Source organism: Schistocerca nitens, chromosome 5 (assembly GCF_023898315.1).
Source record: "Schistocerca nitens isolate TAMUIC-IGC-003100 chromosome 5, iqSchNite1.1, whole genome shotgun sequence".
Classification (NCBI taxonomy): Eukaryota; Metazoa; Arthropoda; class Insecta; order Orthoptera; family Acrididae; genus Schistocerca; species Schistocerca nitens.
In genome coordinates this window covers 277,416,411-277,434,114 of record NC_064618.1, presented here as the reverse complement: position 1 = coordinate 277,434,114, position 17,704 = coordinate 277,416,411, and the positions used below count along the sequence as shown (strand labels likewise).

Here is a 17,704-nt window from a genome sequence, read left to right as displayed (position 1 = left end):
TGGGGTCAGATACATCACATGATCACACTGACAGAACCACAGGCACATAGACACAGGCAACAGAGCATGCACAATGTCGGCACTAGTACAGTGTATATCCACCTTTCGCAGCAATGCAGGCTGCTATTCTCCCATGGAGACGATCGTAGAGATGCTGGATGTAGTCCTGTGGAACGGCTTGCCATGCCATTTCCACCTGGCGCCTCAGTTGGATCAGCGTTCGTGCTGGACGTGCAGACCGCGTGAGACGACGCTTCATCCAGTTCCAAACATGCTCAATGGGGGACAGATCCGGAGATCTTGCTGGCCAGGGTAGTTGACTTACACCTTCTAGAGCACGTTGGGTGGCACGGGATACATGCGGACGTGCATTGTCCTGTTGGAACAGCAAGTTCCCTTGCCGGTCTAGGAATGGTAGAACGATGGGTTCGATGACGGTTTGGATGTACCGTGCACTATTCAGTGTCCCCTCGACGATCACCAGTGGTGTACGGCCAGTGTAGGAGATCGCTCCCCACACCATGATGCCGGGTGTTGGCCCTGTGTGCCTCGGTCGTATGCAGTCCTGATTGTGGCGCTCACCTGCACGGCGCCAAACACGCATACGACCATCATTGGCACCAAGGCAGAAGCGACTCTCATCGCTGAAGACGACACGTCTCCATTCGTCCCTCCATTCACGCCTGTCGCGACACCACTGGAGGCGGGCTGCACGATGTTGGGGCGTGAGCGGAAGACGGCCTAACGGTGTGCGGGACCGTAGCCCAGCTTCATGGAGACGGTTGCGAATGGTCCTCGCCGATACCCCAGGAGCAACAGTGTCCCTAATTTGCTGGGAAGTGGCGGTGCGGTCCCCTACGGCATTGCGTAGGATCCTACGGTCTTGGCGTGCATCCGTGCGTCGCTGCGGTCCGGTCCCAGGTCGACGGGCACGTGCACCTTCCGCCGACCACTGGCGACAACATCGATGTACTGTGGAGACCTCACGCCCCACGTGTTGAGTAATTCGGCGGTACGTCCACCCGGCCTCCCGCATGCCCACTATACGCCCTCGCTCAAAGTCCGTCAACTGCACATACGGTTCACGTCCACGCTGTCGCGGCATGCTACCAGTGTTAAAGACTGCGATGGAGCTCCGTATGCCACGGCAAACTGGCTGACACTGACGGCGGCGGTGCACAAATGCTGCGCAGCTAGCGCCATTCGACGGCCAACACCGCGGTTCCTGGTGTGTCCGCTGTGCCGTGCGTGTGATCATTGCTTGTACAGCCCTCTCGCAGTGTCCGGAGCAAGTATGGTGGGTCTGACACACCGGTGTCAATGTGTTCTTTTTTCCATTTCCAGGAGTGTAGTTTGACTTAACGGAAATTTTTATTTAGTTCTCAAGGCCACGCTATAAAAATATCTTGAAAAGGAATTTGAAAGCTGCCGCGGTAAAGTATTTTTACATGTCGCTTACAGTAAGTGCGAAACAATAACCCCTGAATTAATAAACGCTTCCAAATCTGACATTTTTTGTTTCTGTTTCGTGGCTACTTCTAGAAACCAAATGAGAATTATTGTAATTTCTATCAAATCGTCTTATATAAAACATTTTTAGTTCTGAATTCTCGTCCTTGAAACAGTTATGTGCCATGAGACTCTAATAAGGTATTTACAATGAGTCTGCATCGGTGGACATACGCATTATATGGGCGCATTTCTATTTGTGACATATAAATATTAAGGCAACAAAACGGGGGGGTAGAATATCGTCGCCGGCCGGTGTGGCCGTGCGGTTCTAGGCGCTTCAGTCTGGAACCGCGTGACCGCTACGGTCGGAGGTTCGAATCCTGCCTTGGGCATGGATGTGTTTGATGTCCTTAGGTTAGTTAGGTTTAAGTAGTTCTTAGTTCTAGGGGACTGATGACCACCGATGTTAAGTCCCATAGTGCTCAGAGCCATTTGAACCATTTGAACCAGAATATCGTCGACGTATTTGTGTGCTGTAAGGGTGCCGCGAATGACATCCAAAAGGATCCTACTATGAATGAAATGGCACCACAGACGATCCCTCCTGGTCGTCCGGCAGTATGGCGGGGTGACAGTCAGGTTGGTACTCCACGGCTGTCCAGGGCTTCTCCAGACACTTCTTCACTGGTCATCAGGGCTCAGTTCGAAGCGGGACTCATGGCTGAAGACCTTCCTACTCGAGTCAAAGAGATTCCAGGCTCCGATGACCAGCGAAGACGTGTGTGAAGACAGCCCGGACAGCAGTGGGATACCAACCTGTTACCCGCTGTACGGCCCGACATCGAGGTGCCGTTTCAGTTCATAGCGGGACCCCTTTCGTTGGTACCAGTGACACTCTTACAGCTCAGCGGTACGCCGACAATATTCTACGCTCCGTTTTGTTGCCCTTATGGTAAGCCAGCCTGGAATTACATTTCAGCAGGTAATGCCCGCCCACATATGGCGAGAATTTCTACAGCTTGTCTTCATGGTTGCCAAACTCTACCTTGGCCCCAAAGTCGCCCTATCTCTCCGCAGTTGAGAATGTTTGGAGCATTCTGGGCAGAGCCCTCCAACCAGCTTGAGATTTTAACGATCTAGCGCACCAACTGGACAATATTTGGCACCATACCTCTCAAGAGAGCATCCAAAAACTCTATCAATAAATGCCAAGCCGAATAACTGCTTACATGAGGGCCAGATGTGGACCAACGCGTTATTGAATTTCTTAATTTGTGAAGCTATTGCTCTTGCTATTGCTATTGCTCTTGCCGCAGTGGTAACACCGGTTCCCGTCAGATCACCGAAGTTAAGCGTTTATGGGCTGGGCTAGCACTTGGATGGGCGACCATCCGGTCTGCCGAGCGCTGTTGGCAAGCGTGGTGCACTCAGCCGTTGTGAGGCAAACTGAGAAGCTACTTGACTGAGAAGTAGCGGCTCCGGTCTCGGAAACTGACATACGGCCGGGAGAGCGGTGTGCTGACCACATGCCCCTCCATATCCTCATCCAGTGAAGCCTATGGGCTGAGGATGACACGGCGGCCAGTCGGTGACTTTGGGCCTTCATAGCCTGTGCGGGAGGAGTTTTTTGCTCTTGAATGAATCATACGATTTTCCAGAAACTGTAATCAGCTGTTTGTCTGTACACTTACGTCACATCTACCGATTTCCGTCCCATGGGGATAATTCCTGCGTGGTGAGTCGTTTTTATTTATTTATTTTTCTTTTGATCGACTGATTGTGCACTTTTTGCAGTACGGTCTTTGTGATAGGCAAGTAGTAGTATTTCATTTGTTCCTGAGATCCTCTATTGAAGGCGATTTGCTTGACATATTGTACGATGTCTTTCTTTCCGGCTGCGTCACTGGAATTTACTGTGCACCTCTGTAACGCTCTCGTACCGATCAAAGAAACCTATCGAAAACCACGTAAATTTACTCTAAGGTTTTAAAATGCCCCTGATCTGATTTGAAAAATGTACATGCAAACAATACTCGAGGATATATGTATGAGCATCATGACACATCGCTATTAGCCATTGGTATCCGCTGCTGGAGAAAGGCCCATGCGGCTCGCTACAAGTTTTGTGCGCCTTAATTTCTTTGTCGTTGCAGTCGTGACCACGTCTTAGAAACCAGAATTTTCTTTGATCATTTATCTGTTTCTTCTCTCTCCTACAAGGGAAGCGCATTACGTTGAACATTCAGAACTGCACAAAACTGTACTTAGAATATGAACAGTTCGTCTTAAAAACAGTGGTAAAAGTCACTGTCCGTTTCATCAATAAAGCCATATGAATGAGCGCTATGAGAGAGGAGTCTACGTAACGTGATCAAATATCGATGTAATAGTACCAAAAACATGCACATTGCAATGTCATGACCCATTGCCCCATCCCCCTCCGCCTAAAGTAAATGACACTACCCGAGCACCTGATAGTATTGCGCAGCCACTCAGTCCTACAGTGCAGGTGTGGGACTTCTGCGCAAAGCAAAGTGGAAAAACCAATGCGCACATCGGAGCACAGCCCCTTTCTCACACTCGACACCACCTCTGCATTCAAGCAGTTCAGTATCAAATGAAACACGAACTACATTTTCTAACAAAGATATTGCTATGTCAGCGTCATAAACTGTCACTTGCCATGCACGTTATAACATAGGATTGTACTTTGGTGCAGAAAGTTGAATCTATAGAAGAGAGGGAAACTGACGATAGTTTAACTTCACTTGTTTTTCATATCAACAATCCCTCTCCTGTAGAGCTTATACTGCCTAAAGAAGTACACATAAAGAGGTTGGAAATATTTTGTTATATTGATATTTTGTTTCTTCGTGTTACCGAAGTTCCTCTCTTAGACTTTGGAAAGGTGACCATTCAAATGGCTCTCTTGCTGAGTTGTGCGTGCGAATAGCTCATTCTGCTGTTTCTGGGATGAGTGGTTTATATTCAATGCTCATTTTCGTACGGTTCTGAACGTTCGAGATCACTCACTTTCCTTGATAATTATTCTCAATATCAACCTCTTCACAAAATCCATGGCTCAGTGGCATAAGGCAAAATAGGTAACATAAACTCATTGTAAACTTTCTAGTGGTCTTGAAAGTGGTATTTAGTTTAGTTCTCAAGGCCATTTCTTTTCTCTTCCGCTTCTCTGTTTGGTTTTTTATCGAAGTGTTGTCTTCATCTGCTCTAAATAAAAGATCTTATAGATTCTAGTGATGAATGTAATTTGAGCTACCGGGTGATCAAAAAGTCAGTATAAATTTGAAAACTGAATAAATCACGGAATAATGTAGATAGAGAGGTACAAATTGACACACATGCTTGGAATGACATAGGGTTTTATTAGAAGCAAAATAGTACAAACGTTCAAAAAACATCCGACAGATGGCGCTTCATCTGATCAGAATAGCAATAATTAGCATAACAAAGTAAGACAAAGCAAAGATGATGTTCTTTACAGGAAATGCTCAATATGTCCACCATCATTCCTCAACAACAGCTGTAGTCGAGAAATAATGTTGTGAACAGCACTGTAAAGCATGTACGGAGTTATGGTGAGGCATTGGCGTAGGATGTAGTCTTTCAGCATCCCTAGAGGTGTCGGTCGATTACGATACACTTGCGACTTCAGGTAACCCCAAAGCCAATAATCGTACGGACTGAGGTCTGGGGACCTGGGAGTGGCGGCTGAGCACACGATCATCACCAAACGACGCGCGCAAGAGATCTTTCACGCTTCTAACAATATGGGGTGTTTTTTTTCTGGTTTTAATAAAACCCCATGTCATTCCAAGTATGTGTGTCAATTTTTACCTCTCTATCTACATTATTCCTTGGTTTATTAAGTTTTCAAATTTATACTGACTTTTTGATCACCCGGTATATTATTACGAATCTCCAGCTTACGTGAGGAACCGTGAGTGATTAAAATTAGAAAAATTTATAAATTTATAAGGAATGAAGACACACAACACAGAGATAAACGCATACTGCGTAGTTCCTTCTGAATTTCGTGTAAGATGTCAATGAATTAAGTCTCTCATATTCACTAACCTATTTCACAAAGGACCAATTTAACCTTTAGAATTTTCGACGATATGTAATAAACGGCAACTATGAGTAGAATGTGGCTCACTACGCTAAATATTTAGTATAGTACTTATCTAAATAGGTCTCTGATGCTTGCTGTTTTCTGCTGCAGTAAACGATTATGTCAGACAGTCTAACAGATTACTGTATATCGGGAGACTATCGTGAGCTACTGGCGTTTCAGTTTGCAGAGCATAAGCAAAGGAATCACTGGCCAAGCGAGAGGGTTGCCTAAATGAGGACGATAGAAATCTTGTATCGTTTACATCCTACTCTGTCTACCCCCCCCCCCCCCCCAACCCCGCTTTCCCCCTCCAATACAATACATTTACTACTGCACATCGAATGCATTTGACTGGGTAAATCGAAACATTGTGTTACAAAACACATTCCTGTGTGTGATATTGCACCGAAGGTATGTAAAATAGGTGCATTTCGGTCATCATCATAAGCTAATACCACATGATCGATACTGATTTCTGCTTGAATACATTTATTTGACATCCATGATATTTGCTTTTGAAATTATATTTTTAAAATCTTTTTTTATATAGTTCACGTTGTTTCGTATTTTTGGCTAATATATGATTCGTTCAAACACAGTATTTATTAAGAATGGTGACATAATAACGAGTGAAGCGTTAGGACTTGATAAAAGCAGGCATCTGAAGGAACGGGAATAGAAGGTTCTACATTACAATAAAATAAATATCTGTCGATCTTAATTTCGGTAGAAATATCCATTATGTAGTAAACAACTGTAATAAAGACGATCGATTTAGGCCATGAATTTGTCCATCTTGGAATTACAAAAAGATTTTCGTCTACGGACAGCACAATTGCAATACCTAATGAATCTCTTAAAATGTTATATTTCTTAATAGCGATTCTCAGTGTGCAGCCGTCATGTCATGTAAACATTGGGGATTGCAGCTATCCAATGCTTAGTTGAATTATCTTTTTGTGACCCTCGGATGGCCAGATTATTGACCGAAATCGAGCGTGTTTAATAAAAATACATCTGTGTGTTATATGATACAGTTTTTATCCTTTGTCAAAGCTGTCCCACATCGCTTATATAATTTTAATTTAGTTTATAGGACAACGATGAGAAAAATCATTTCAACGACCTTATCACACACAATTTCCCAATTAAAAGTTTAAGACTCGTGTCAGGAATCAGGAATTGAGGTGTATGCCAAAATATAAAGAATGATGAGGTAATGAATTAATGATGTTTATTGATAATAATTATCAATACTGTCTACTGACTCTGTAGTTCTCATCAACATTTTGTTGTATACTATATGAAAAATATACTCATAATAAATAAATCACAGTAAGACGTAGTGTGAATGACACGCCACACTTAGTGTAGCAAATGCATTCACACTCTCAAAGCTCAAGGTACACACTTTGATTACTACATAGTAGTAAGATTTAGTTGTTACACAGTAACTTTAGTTATAAATACTTTAGTCTTAAAGCAATAAACAGAAAATCAGTCTTCTTATATCATTATCTAAAAATAAATAATTTCCTCTTGCGAAAGCGGTCACAGCTGTGCAGACGTCCTGTAATTTGCAGTGGACAACAGCTCCTACTCGTCGTCAATCTTCTTGAGACCGATCGCGTTTCCAGCGGGGAACAGCCGATACTGAGACACCAGTTCCACGATCAGGATCCTGATGGCCAGGAGTCCCAGTCTGTAGCCTGAAATTAAAGCCACACTCTCATATTCTGTTACGCACTGCAAAATTTGTAAATTACAATGTTTACTATTCTCTTACAATTAAAGTAATAAATTTGACTTTGAAAAAGTGCTTAAGAAGAAGATGTGATGTGCTATCCTATCAACAACGTTGTCAGTGAACCTACATGACGGCTACCATCAGCACACTTTTACAATAGATAAATAGAAACACGGTCTATGTATTCTGGTAATCTTAATGATTTTTCTCATGTATATGTAGTTAACTAAATTACCGATAAAGAAATGATTTTTTACCGCACTGTAGTACATTAATGCCGAGCGGTCTTGGCGCTGCAGTCATGGACTGTGCGGCTGGTCCCGGCGGAGGTTCGAGTCCTCCCTCAGGCATGGGTGTGCCTGTTTGTACTTAGGATAATTTAGGTTAAGTAGTGTGTAAGCTTAGGGACTGATGACCTTAGCAGTTAAGTCCCTTAAGATTAAACACACATTTGAAGAGTACATTAATTTTGTTGTACCAGACCAGCCCATATTTGAATTGTAGTGGGAATAATCTCTACGTAGCTGTTTTCTATAAAAACTGAGCAGATTCGAGCTGCTCGACAACCTTCATCTAAGGTAAGTATGCTGTATATGCGTCTAGCGCTGTATATGTCATACGTCTGATGATTCGTGTTCTACCTCGATACTGGAAAACATTTAGTGTAAAACGTGCTCCACAGCTCTAACATATTTGAAGAAATTCAAGTTACACCCATAACCTACTCAGAGTATATAGTGCTTCATTAACGGTTCATTTCTGTAGGAAATACAGGAAATTTCCGTCGTCTGGAAATGGTTGGACCCGAGATTAACATAGACCACATTTTACGATACAGCTAATAATATTATAGACGTTGGAGATGGTTGCCGTCGTTGCTCGACACGGTAGTATTGCGGTTCAAATCATGCTGGGACAAAGGACTGCGTGGTAAGATCATGAAGAAAATATTAATATGACGGCAATTTGTCGTGAAGGAAGAGAGCAAGTGATGCAACGACAGTGATCTGTGCGCAAGAACGGTACTATTCAAGAGACTCTGTATCACAGGTACAGTAGCGAGTTATCCTTAGGACGGGTAAGTAACGCAAGAGTAGTGTTTCGGCGTGTTCCACGAAACTCACGAAAATGAATCATAGCTCGTAATATCCGGGTACGAATTAAACAGACCGAAGCACTTTCGGGGTCCCCCGCCGAAGACGAGCTGTGGCGCCTCCACGCCTGTGTCTGGCTGGAAGCCGTGTGGCCCGCAGTCCCTGCTGAGCGACCAGACGGGCACCAGGACGCGGTCCCCCGGCTGCAGCCGCTCGCCTCCCAGCGAACACGCCTGCCGGCACTCGCGGCTCAGCACTGGCTCCGAGGGGTGCAGCCGCAGCGTCTATGTCGAGCACAAGTACACCACGTCAGCCACAGGTAACGAAAGTCCAACTCCGTACGACAAACAGTACAGTACATGTGAGGAACAAGGGTGAGTACTCTACTCCTACTAAGTTATTTTTTAAGCACGACGATTTCTCAGGGAAATAAGATGAACACAGACAACCAATGTAAATTGGAGGCATTTTCAACACAGCAGACACCTCTCACTGTAACTTGCCGTAGAGGTTTGGAGAACAGGTTGCAAACCCCGGTGTTTCCAGTGTACATATGACGTTTGTGTGAGAGGTAACCGATGTTGCCTTCGCAGCGGCAATATCACGCCGACAAATAAATTAAAAACATCCCTGAAATTGGCAACCTACACCTAGAGGAATAATTTAGATGAAAAATGGTTCAAATGGCTCTAAGCACTATGGGACTTAACATCTGAGGTCATCGGTCCCCTAGAACTTGGAACTACTTGAACCTAACTAACCTAAGGACATCACACACATCCACGCCCGAGGCAGGATTCGAACCTGCGACCGTAGCGGCACCGCGGTTCCGGACAGAAGCACTTAGAACTGCTCTGCCACACCGGCTGGCATTTAGATGAGATATCAAATCGTGATGTCATTCTGTTCTAATGAATATAACTAGAGACCCGCCAGGGTAGCTGAGAGCGCTAATGTGCTGCTTCCTGGACTCGGGTAGGCGCGCCGGCCCCGGATCGAATCCGCCCGGCGAACTAACGATGAGGGCCGGTGTGCCGGCCAGCCTGGATGTGGTTTATAGGCGGTTTACCACATCTCGCTAGGTGAATACCGGGCTGGTCCCCACGTTCCGCCTCAGTTACACGACTCACCGACATTTACAGACGATCGCATTATTTCATGGCTTACAATAGACGCAGACAGCTGGGGTACACTTATTCCATCCCGGGGCGTATGGGGTGGCGACAGGATGGGCATCCGGCCACCCCTTAACAGTAACATCCCATGTCTGTTTAACGATAACAGGAGACCCCGCAACGTCGGTTTTAATGCTTGGAAAGAGAGAGGATGAATATAACTAGAGACTATAAAATTATTTACTTTCAAACAACAGAAATATGCGAAAATGCACACAGAATGTTAAATCGTAGTCTTAACCTAGGTTTGAGATTGGGGGAACTTCTGTGACTTTCGTCAAATGCGCGGCCTCGTTTATTAGATGGACACACAAAGTTGGTTGATACTGATCAGCCCTGTTAAACCGAAACCCTCTACCTTGACTGGGACTGAAAGTAAAGAGCTCAGAACAAGCACACGCAACGGAACATGTATTCTATGGTATAATGAAATTTTATATAAGCCATTTGAGTCTCAGCTTTATTTGCCATAACGATGGAAGCTAATGAAATGAATTAAAATTTGTGGATAGCCAGGACTTGAACCCACGTCTCCCCGTTTACAAGACAGTTGTGCTACCCATTACAGCACCACAACAATACGCGTAACACAGCTACACAGACTACAGACCTGAAGCGTGTGATGGGGAAAGCATTCGACTTAAGTATCCCATGCAGGGTTCTTATCTACACTGCTGTAGTGGTGTAATAGCTAAGACATGTGCGTAGTAAACAAGCAGGCCTGGGTTTAAGTCCCACCTGTGTCACAACTTTTAATTCATTTATTCAGCTTCTAACATTTACTGTGATTGTTTCCCTATCTGCCGAGCCTAGGTCGTATATAACCGATTACACAGAAGACGAGTCAAGATTTCTGTTTCTTCATGAGTCAGGAAGAGAAACTCAGCTCATGTGTTCTTTCGTAAAAAAGCAATTCAGTATGCTGCAGACTGTACAAAGGAGCAAGCAACCGTGACACTGCTTACAGAGAAACAACTAAACTCACTCCTAGTGGTGAAATCGACACTTTCCAAATTCTAACAGTGAATTCTCGCGAAAAATTTGTAGTAGGTTTGTGTTCGTTAATTTTATATAATAGAGAAAATAAAATCGCGTTGACTGAGTTCAGCGACAAACTCAGAAACTATCGTGTTTTCCTTAAATTTTTTCGCATTTAAAGTAACGGACATTTTGTCTACGCCAGGCTGAATCTCTTTATAAGCACACAAAGATTAAACGTCCCACCGCAAGGTAGCGTCTGTTAAAATAGTATATTGTTTCAGAATAAATTGCAAGTTATAATGCAAAGGCGTTGTCTCACCATTAACAACGGCTTCCAGCAGAGGCAGCGCAGTTGGATCGTGAGCAGAGGCGATGTCAGAGCGCAGTCTCTGCTGCAGCTGTGGCTGCGCGGCCAGCTCCAGGAGGCAGTGCTGCAGCACGTGGCTGGTCTCTCCAGCTCCAGCTGACAGGATGGCGGCGGTCTGACTCGAAACTGCAACGATGAAAACGACTGACTGTTGACAGGTACTCCTGAATCCAAAGGAAACAGTGCCTAACCACCTTATTACGACCACCTAGTCGTACATATATTACCGGAAGCTTATAGCTCTCACAGAAGTCGTACAGAGTTGTAAATTGTATCTAAAACGCTTCTGTGAGCTCCTGAAGGGGCCACGGTGAAGAATTCAACCAGAGAATATTTTGAGAACTCAGTGGTGCTATTTAAGCCATTTCCCTACAACTATAACCACGTGACGTGCAGTTTCTAGTAGGATCACACCCATACTAGGGAAAACAATATTCGTGTCCATGTGAAAGTATGGACGAAGAAATTATGAAATCAGTCGAAAGTAATTTCTACAAGATTAATGACAGTAGAAACCTAACACAAAAAGTTTTCTTAGAACACAGTAATGATGCGTCCCCCTACCACTACGTCATCCGCGCGTTCTACCAGCGTAGCAGAAAAGCCTTTGCTCACCAAAATCTCTCATTGGAGCCTCTTGATGCCCAGCCGTCATGTGATGCAGGAGCTGCGAACCATTGCATATTGCTGCTTGTCACCAGTGGCGAGGAAATTAGTTTTACCCATCAATATATCATCTTTAAGCCACCTGCCTACGTCAGAGCTCCATTCACAGCTTGGTTCACTGGAGTGCTTTAATAGACACAGAACGCTACTGCCCAGTTTATTTGGAAAGTGAACGGTACTGCTATTGTCTGTCGCCTTGTCTTCACACAGAGTGGAATGATCACCTCGACAACAACGGCAGTGTTATTGGCCCATTCGCCAGTAACGCATTTTGACGACTTATGTACGCAAAGAATTTACAGTTTACCAGAAAAGCATTGGAAGTTCATAACATATTACGATTAATCCTTTCTTTCACTTGAAAGAAACGCCTACAGAGTCTTATCTGTCTTTTTGAACACCTACATTGCCAGAGCATATTATGTGACATTTGTTGTGTGACGTGTGTGGTGGTCATAATAATGTGATATGGTAGTGTGCACACGTCTGATGTTGTCAGCAAGTGGGTTCCTGTAGTTACCTTCATGTAGGACAGCCTTATCATCTGCGCCCTTCAGCTTCATCTTCTTCGTAAACAGATGTACGAAGTCGTGAGAAGACACAGGGTTACTGTTACTGTGGTCGATACTGACGGCAGCCAGTGATCTGAAGAAGTTGGCAATCTTTTTGGGGACTTGTCCCAGCCCCAGAGCGTCGAATACGGCTTGACCCAGGTATTCGAACACGAAGCGGCGGCCGAACGACGACTTAGCATCGTGCGCGCGCTGCACGGCCTCCAGGAACGGCGAGCAGCCCTCTGCGTCCTCGAGGGTCCGCGTCTGCAGCCCGAGCAGCGCCGAGGCGACGCAGTCGGTGCAGTAGGCCAGCAGCTGCCGCGGCGACACAGCGGCTGCAGACCCGCCAGCCAGCGAGGCCAGGCGGCGGGCGTGCGCGCGCAGCTGCGGGCCTCAGCATCGCTACGGTACACAGTGGGAACTAGTGCAGCGATTTCTATTTGAAGTGATGGACAGTTGGCCTCCTTTTGATGTAAGGATACAATTAAGAGCAGAAGAATGGTAAGTCAGGGTTCGATGGCTCATCGGGGACATTACAGATTAGGGGAGAAGCTATAATCAAGGAAGGGTGGAGAAGGTGTGTGGCTGCCCACTTCAAACAACCCATGCCATTTGTGTAGGGAAAACATGAAGAACCTAAATGAGGATGGCCAGATTGGGGTTAGAATTGCAGTCCGTCTGACTCTTGTCTAAACAACTTTACTACTTCGCAGTGAGCAGAGTCGAAAGCTCTGACTTCTCTCTACATTGCACCCTCAATGTTTCCAGTGGTATTAATACAATATGGCCACAGGTACCAAATGAATGTGTCAATATTATACGTACTAATACTCTGCTTGTTACTGCAACTTGAGTGGTTTACAGTACCAGTAATGCGCCATGTGTTGCCACAGTATCTAGAGGCCTACACTACACTGACATTCTTCAGGACCTCGCTGCAGTGCATTACATTTCGATCCCTACTGGGATAGTGATCACAAGGCCTGCCCATATTATACATACTTAGAAGAATTACCATACTTTCAGGATACCAAATACTCTATTTGTCTTATTTGTTCTGGAAGGAAACACACAAACGATGACAGCTAAGAATTCTGTGCATAAATAAAAGTACCAGAGGTCACATCAGAAAAATCTTCGGTGTGTGTAGTTTATGTGTAAGTTAATTTGGTAATGAGAATGGTTCAACACCTGTGTCACTACTGTTGTTTCCTTTTTTCTAACACTACCAAATATCTAAGATTGTGGATATTTAGCACTCATGATAAAACATTGAAATTTTATCGTCTCTTAGTGAAGTAGAAGGAATTCACATGTTTGAAACAGTCTGGTGCCGTCAGTTTAAATGGATGATTGTCAGACAAGGAATGGAGTAAATGATGGAAGAGTCATACAACACAAAACTTTACTGCTGAAAGAGACAGATTACCTGTATACGGCACCTTATTAATACTTAGCAGCTAAATCTACGTGTACAGATACCGATATTTGGGTTCTGTCTAATGGATATGTACTACTCTCACTAGTTTTGAGACGTGATCCAGAAGGAATGTATAAAGAGAGACAGGTTTAAAGAGGTAACACTGTAACTTAATGTATTGTTAACCAAATAGATGCAAAAAGGCATGGTAGTATGTAGTTGTGGAGTACAATTTCTGGTATTCTTGCAGGTGGAGAAAAGCAGCCGTACAACCTGTGTATTAGGAAGACTGTCTAAGAGGTATCACAGGTCTCTTACCTTCCCGAGCGAACAGCCAGATGTCGTGGGTCTGGGTTTGCGCCCTGGCGGGGAAGTTGGGGAAGTGAGCGGACAGCAGCTGCCAGGCGAGCTGTGGATCCCTCAGCAGCAGCAGCCGCTGCCGGCCCAGCCGCACCCACGAGGCGGACTCCTGCGGCCGCGACACATAGTGGTCGTGCAGCACCTCGTGTAGGGGGCGCGTCTCCACCACCAGCGCCAGCAGCCACTGCAGCAGTCTGCAACGGAATGGAGAACACGCCTGTTGAACCAAGGCTTCCAGGAGTACTTGTCTTTGGTACTGGTGAAACTTCCAGGTTGTCAACGAACATGACACCGTTTTTTTCATGACGTTTCGTACAGCGCTGCATCTTGAGAGACACTCCTGTCTTCTCTAGTGAGCAGTACCTGTCAATGGCAGCTCTGGACGAAATGCCGGGAACAAAAAAGTTTGATGGACCATGGCTATACAGCTGGCAAGATTGACAAGCAGCTATTGCTTTTGAACCCCAAACAAAAGCATGGCGCTGTAGTATGCTAGTTTCATCTAAATCTATACTTTGGAGTTCACTGGAGGTCATTATGTATTGGGCGTGGGACAAACGACGACTTATATTTTTCGGCCTGTTATTCCCTACTGTTGTCGACACACTACTAGACTAACTGTAGATTTCTCACTGTGAATTGGTATGTGAAGTTGATTAAATTCTTTTTTACTTCATAATGCTACTTGACTTTAAATACGTTTCTGTGATATTATCCTGTTGATAGAGTAAACCTTGTTTCTATTTGTATGGTATATGGTACTTGTTAGTCCAAAAAACGTGGAATAACAAATAATGATAAAAACTTAATTACTTCGAGTGTAACTATTATAAATTGTTCGGGAGACTGGTTCGAAAGAATTTGGGGTGTAGTACCAGAGTGTGCAAGTTGTACAGCAAATTATTTAATAAAATTAGAGTTCTCTTTAATTCGCCTTTTAAGGCCCCAATGAAGAATTTTCATTGCTCATTTTCTAGAGGATAGCTTAGGTCTACTTGCAGTGTCTGCAACTAAATTTGTCTGCTAAAGTATGGAAATTTTGGTTTCCCAGGAGTCAGTGCCATAAAATCATCTGGGATTTGTTGTCTCCTCAATTTGTAGTGTGTCCTCATCGTTCAAAAAGGCACATACTCTACTTCGGTAAGATGTTTGGATCATGCAATCCTCCTGAATGCAGATTGACACATCAAGAAAAGAAATACAACTTTACTGTGCGGGCTTAATATGATCATCAGATCATTTCATAATGGGAATCAACACCTAGCGAAAACTAAAGGAATTTAAACGTTGTTTCTAGTTTATGATATCGTCAGAAGTGTTGACCAGTAAACAACTACAAAGTTAGATGCAAATAGTAAATACGTGGTATCAACATGACAACAGAACAGCTCGGAAAAATTAAGAACAATCTGTAAGTTAGCGGACATATTTCCTATAGAAAAACTCAGCAGCAGAGTAGCTAATTGTGCCCTTGCCGGGGATATTGTTATCACGTCTAACAGACAGTCAAACGAATATGCAAACACGTGTTTACACAATATTGTTGTTACAGTACTATGTTGCCTTTACCTCATTCATGACAGCAGTTATATATCATAGTTTACAAACAATTTCAATTACCGTAAGCGCTGTAAGATACACCACTGCCTATTTTACGCTACCCTCATTAAGACACTTGTTGGTTTTCAGCAGTCCCAGTAGAGTGATACTTAAGGAAGGAAGTCCAAGCCGTAACTAACTGCATTGTGTCGTACCTGTACCGCAGAGATATGCAGGCGGCGATGACAGCGACGAAGGCAGCAGCCGGCAGGGCCCAGACGGAGAGGCTGGGGACGCAGCCGGAGCTCAACAGCAGCAGTCTGCTCGAAACACTCATGACTTCCAGACAGCACAGCACGGCGAGTGGGAGTGTTGTGATGCCGGTACGGGCCAGCCTCAGCCTTAAGTATCAGCGCGCTTCCCCCACCACCAGCCTCTCGCCTAGCGCCGTCTCACTCGCCGCGACGCTCTCTGTCTGAGGCGGGCGTGACGAAGCTGAAACGCTCCGTCATCCCGCAGCTGGTTCTCTTATCACGATGCAGTACATTCCTTCTGGTGTTAGCGCCGTCCCTGTGCTAACACTTCCCTGTCTTCCTCACTGTCGCCGTTCTGAACTGCGATAACACTGAGATTGCATCGAGCGAGGTGGCGTAGTGGTTAGCAGACTTGACTCGCATTCGGGAGGACGACAGTGCAAACCCAGGCCCGGCCATTCTGGTTTAGGTTTTCCGTGATTTCCCTAAATCGCTTCAGGTGAATGCCAGGATGGTTCTTTTGAATGGGGATGCAACTTTCTTTCCCATCCTTCCCTAATCCGATGGGACCGATGACCTTGCTGATTGGTCCACTCCCTCGTATTAACCAACCGACCAACTAACGACTGCGATCGTTATGTCTGAATGATTCGAAAGCGATAACTACTACCTCAATGAAATATGGCAGTCTCACGCGCTGTTAGGGAAAAAACACCTGGTGATTCACAACTGCTTTGATCGCATTTGGTGGATATTATAGTTTCGTCTCAGAAAAATCATAATCAGAAACAGCATCTTACTTCGAAAATACTGTGATGCTGTCGAAACCGGTAAACTGTTAAAACTGATATATATATCTACTTACGTACTGTACAAATCACCACTCGGTGCATGGCAGAGATTACCTTGCACCACTGCCAATCCCCTCCTATTTCACACAAATGGAGTGAGGGGAAGACGACTGTCTACATGCTTCCGTACCAGTCCTTCGTGATCCATATAAGAGTACAAGCTGGCTGCAGTAGAATGGTTCTGCAGTCTGTCGAAATACCGATTCTCTGAACTCTCTCAGTAGTTATGTAATGCATGCGGAAATTGCGAATTCGATTGTACAATTCGGTAAACTGACATATCTACATATATACCTACATATGTACAGCGGAAATCAGCATGCAGAGCATGGCAGAAAGTACTACGAAACATTCCCTTCCTGTTTCACACAGAGGGAGCGAGAGGAAGACGACTGTCTATTTGCTTTCGTATGAACCCTTCGTGGTTTTCATACGATATATGCGCTGGCTGCAGTAGAATCGTTCTGCAGTCTCCCGAAAATGCCGGTTCTCTGGTCTCTTTCAATTGTGATGTAATGCTTTCTGAAACTGTGAATACGATTGTACAACGACTATACGATTTACTAGTAACCTATGGGTGTTCGTGCCAGCCTGGGTCTCGCACCTGGATTTCCCTCTCTACACGAGAGGTTGCCTTAACCACTTCGGTTGTCGGTGCTCGACTCACGGCTGGACCCAACCTTCCATCCCATAGGAATCATATGATTCATGCACAGGGAGAGACAGTGTTTTGCTATTCAGATTGCTTTCTTGTGGGATTAAATACTGTGGGGCAGTGTCTGTATTTTACAGTGTGTGTTTAGTTCGATGCAATGCTTCTTCAGACGCATCCACCGTTCTTCTTAACAACAGAGGCTCTGCAATATCGTATTTGTCCGCCTATACTAGGCAGCGAATTTCATTTTAAATGTATTCCTTTTTTACGGGAATTACATAATGTGTATACGAGTACAGGTTATGACGCAGGCACGGCGACATGTAGGAGTCTGGACCTGGCCGTGGGTAGTGCACAGATAGCCGACGCCGTTAAGGCGAACTCTAGCGTGAAACGGGAAATCGGAGTTCGAGTTCTGGTCCGGCACAAATTTTCATATGTTACTAGTTAT

General features: G+C 44.8%; 1 protein-coding gene across 1 annotated transcript; it reads right to left on the bottom strand.

Moving 5' to 3' along the window:
- Positions 1-7,186: 7,186 nt before the first annotated feature.
- On the bottom strand, positions 7,187-15,830 carry LOC126260382 (cytochrome P450 3A5-like). Its single transcript, XM_049957710.1, has 6 exons — positions 15,709-15,830; positions 13,913-14,148; positions 12,141-12,509; positions 10,917-11,080; positions 8,508-8,715; positions 7,187-7,299 (listed from the first exon to the last, which is right to left on the bottom strand). Exons 1-6 carry the CDS (start codon positions 15,828-15,830, stop codon positions 7,187-7,189), a joined length of 1,212 nt encoding a protein of 403 aa, XP_049813667.1.
- Positions 15,831-17,704: the final 1,874 nt, after the last annotated feature.